The 3,338-nt window shown below is 37.7% G+C and overlaps 1 protein-coding gene across 1 annotated transcript in view; it reads left to right on the forward strand.

Moving 5' to 3' along the window:
* Positions 1–3: 3 nt before the first annotated feature.
* Positions 4–3,338, forward strand: part of LOC108370160 (DNA polymerase zeta catalytic subunit-like) — a gene marked incomplete at its 5' end in the record, with an annotated part of 10,243 nt that continues 6,908 nt past the window's right edge. Inside the window, 5 exons of the mRNA XM_017625426.1 lie at positions 4–58; positions 170–595; positions 669–753; positions 813–938; positions 1,619–2,923. Coding sequence (XP_017480915.1) covers positions 4–58; positions 170–595; positions 669–753; positions 813–938; positions 1,619–2,923 — 1,997 coding nt within the window. The remainder of the gene's footprint in view (positions 59–169; positions 596–668; positions 754–812; positions 939–1,618; positions 2,924–3,338) is intronic.

A 3,338-nucleotide genomic window follows, 5' to 3' on the forward strand; every position in this document is an offset into this window, starting at 1 on the left:
GAAAATCATATCGACTTGGATAGTACGTTAGCACCACTCACACAGGCACATAAAAAATGTAAGCTTCAAAATAGCCACATTTTTTTTTTAGAATATGAAAAAATTCACATCTTAATGCCCTAATATTTTCACTTAAAAAAAAAAAATAAATATATCAACTTGTATTTAGTTAATCCCTCACCGGAGTTATTAGATAAGCATGTGGGAGCAGCAGCTGTCAGTCAACCTTTTCCAGATAGTGACACCGATTCCAATGAAGATGAAAATGGGAATCCCCTTGACTTTTCCATTGCCTTAGAGAACATGGAGGAATTAATATTAAAATTTACACAAAGCCAACCAACAGAAGAAGAAGGATCTAGGATAGATTTTCCTCAAGTGGATGGCTCGGATGATTTGGTACCAAAAACTCCTACTAAAACTGGAAGTCGACTGAGAGAGGGTAACAGTAAAAATGTGAAAACATCCCCATGTACGCCAAGGACCCCTAGCCGAGGGAATCTCTCACCGAAGCGATCACCGCGCACTCCAAAGTCGAGCGCAAGCAAGAAATATGCGCCATTACCGCTAAAAATCACTTGCAAAAAGACTGACAGTAAGTGAGCGGTTACAAATTTAAAATTTTTAATGCTTAGTTACTGTTTTTAAATTTTTTTAATTAATTTAAGAGAGCGAAAATAAGGACAATGAAATAACTCCAGTACGGCATTCAGTTATGAGAAATTTAGATATCGGTTCTAGCGTCTCTAAAAGGTTTGCTCACTGCAGATAAATTGTAGTTAAATGAAAAAATAACGGTCACATTATTTCAGTGCGAAAATTACTCTGAGTAAAAAGCTGGCAATAACGGCATTGCGTCGAAAAAGTGTCGATTGGAGTCCAAGTACAATGCAGCAACAGCATATTTCAAGAAACGAAGAAAGCGGAAGTGTGAAACGGTAATTATCGATTTTTTAAAACTCTTCAATAGAGCTAGGCTGGGATTGGGGTGTTATTAAAGCACTGCATTTAAAGCCATATCTTGTGAAATAAAATCTTGCATTTGCTAATTGGAAGAACTCGCATGTCCGTCGGCAGTCTTAAAATATATATAACGGGTGATTTTTTAAGAGCTTGATAACTTTTTTTTAAAAAAAAACGCATAAAATTTGCAAAATCTCATCGGTTCTTTATTTGAAACGTTAGATTGGTCCATGACATTTACTTTTTGAAGATAATTTCATTTAAATGTTGACCGCGGCTGCGTCTTAGGTGGTCCATTCGGAAAGTCCAATTTTGGGCAACTTTTTCGAGCATTTCGGCCGGAATAGCCCGAATTTCTTCGGAAATGTTGTCTTCCAAAGCTGGAATAGTTGCTGGCTTATTTCTGTAGACTTTAGACTTGACGTAGCCCCACAAAAAATAGTCTAAAGGCGTCAAATCGCATGATCTTGGTGGCCAACTTACCGGTCCATTTCTTGAGATGAATTGTTCTCCGAAGTTTTCCCTCAAAATGGCCATAGAATCGCGAGCTGTGTGGCATGTAGCGCCATCTTGTTGAAACCACATGTCAACCAAGTTCAGNCTTCCTATGGTTATTTTATCAATATTGGTTTTCATTTATTTTTCAATGTTGCAGCACACCTATTCGACGTTCTAGAAATACTAAGGACTTAGACAGAACGCACATTACCTGCGAGTTAACACCCCGGAGAAAAAGTGAACGGATCTTAAAAGTCTATAGCATTGAAGAAGCAGTATCGAAGGAAATTAAACCGCCAGCCAATCAAATTCAAAGTATATGTCAGAATTATGAACCCAATTCTGTTACTGAAACATCACATTCGAATAGTCCGCGTGATATAAAAGAAACAGCTGGGCTAAATACCACCAGAAAGAGTACACGGCTCGTTGATGATAGTCGAACTGTTAGCCGGTATAGTTCTACGACTTCGCAAATTCAACCCGGGAATCCATGTGTAACCGAAAGAACTCAGTCACTCAACATTCGAAAATGTGTAGTAAAACTTAGGAGAACTGTAATTCAAACAAATGGCGTTAGTCCGAAGAATCCTGCAGCGGTAAAGAAAGTAGCTGGCAAAGGGGGCGGCAAAGAGAAACAAATTACAATGCTTAAACAACAGCAACCAACAAATGGCATTTCCATTCCTACAGGCCATGAATATAATTTAAAAGAAAATGACGCACAATTGTGGCTTGAAGAGAATACCGCAAATCCTCTTAATGAGTCAAACGAAAGTGACGAAATTGCGGCATCAGATATCGAGGATGACACTAACTCAATCGGCGCGAAACGTCTCCGGAGGAGCTTTCATCTGGTACAGCGAAAGAAGATGCTCAAAAACAAGGTCGTTTCAAACAATTACATTCATGAACCAGCTGAAGGAGTCGATGAAATTAATGAATTTTCTGCTTCCCCAACAACGGATGTTAGAATTGATGATGACTATGCAGACATTGATAACTTGCATATTCAAAGCTTTTATGATGCTTCATTTACGGAAGACTTAAGTAGCCCACTTAATTATAGTGACGGCTCTAGTCACGTCATAGATTTGGCACGCCAAATCCACTCATCAAATCAGATATTCAGAGAAGAGCCGATTAACTCGCTGGAATGTTGCCAACGTATCGGTCACGCTAACCGTGCAGAACAAAAACTAATAGCAACAAGTAATATTAATAAGAGTAATGTGTCACCGCTAATATCGGAGCCTGCATCGAGTTTATCGGAGCATTTGGTACAACTTACACCTATTCATTTGCCACCAACTTTTGATGAGGTATTGGCAAGTTGTGTCAAACTGGACATTCCTGAATACGAATTTCAAAGGCCCTTCTACGGCAATCCGGACGATATAACACAGCTGAAGGAAGTCGGACATATAGTCTTGCATATTCCAGGTAATCCAACATTTTTGAAGCTTGTTTTATTTATATATATATATATGGGTGATTCCATACAATATTTACACCTCAATATTTTTTTTTTGGGGTGAAATATATTTTTTTACATTCTTTATCGAAAACAAGAAGACACCTATTTTTTTATTTCGTCATGACATTCCAAAATCTCGAAAAAAAAGGAACAGTCCAGCGCCTTCGTCTTGGTCTGCAGGCTATATCGGAGATACACCCGCTAAATTTAAACGTAGAATACGTGGTATGGTTAAGAGCATATCCAAGTCAAAAACGAAAGCACAAACTAAGAAAAAAATATCGATAACAAAAGCGATAATAAAATCGATAACAAAATCGATAAAAATATCGATAACAAAATCGTTAACTAAATCGATTACAAAATCGATAAAAAATCGATTACAAAATCTATCGAAAAA

The sequence above is a fragment of the Rhagoletis zephyria genome, unplaced genomic scaffold (genome assembly GCF_001687245.7).
Source record: "Rhagoletis zephyria isolate East Lansing unplaced genomic scaffold, Rhagoletis_zephyria_1.1 Rzeph_scaffold_04044, whole genome shotgun sequence".
Classification (NCBI taxonomy): Eukaryota; Metazoa; Arthropoda; class Insecta; order Diptera; family Tephritidae; genus Rhagoletis; species Rhagoletis zephyria.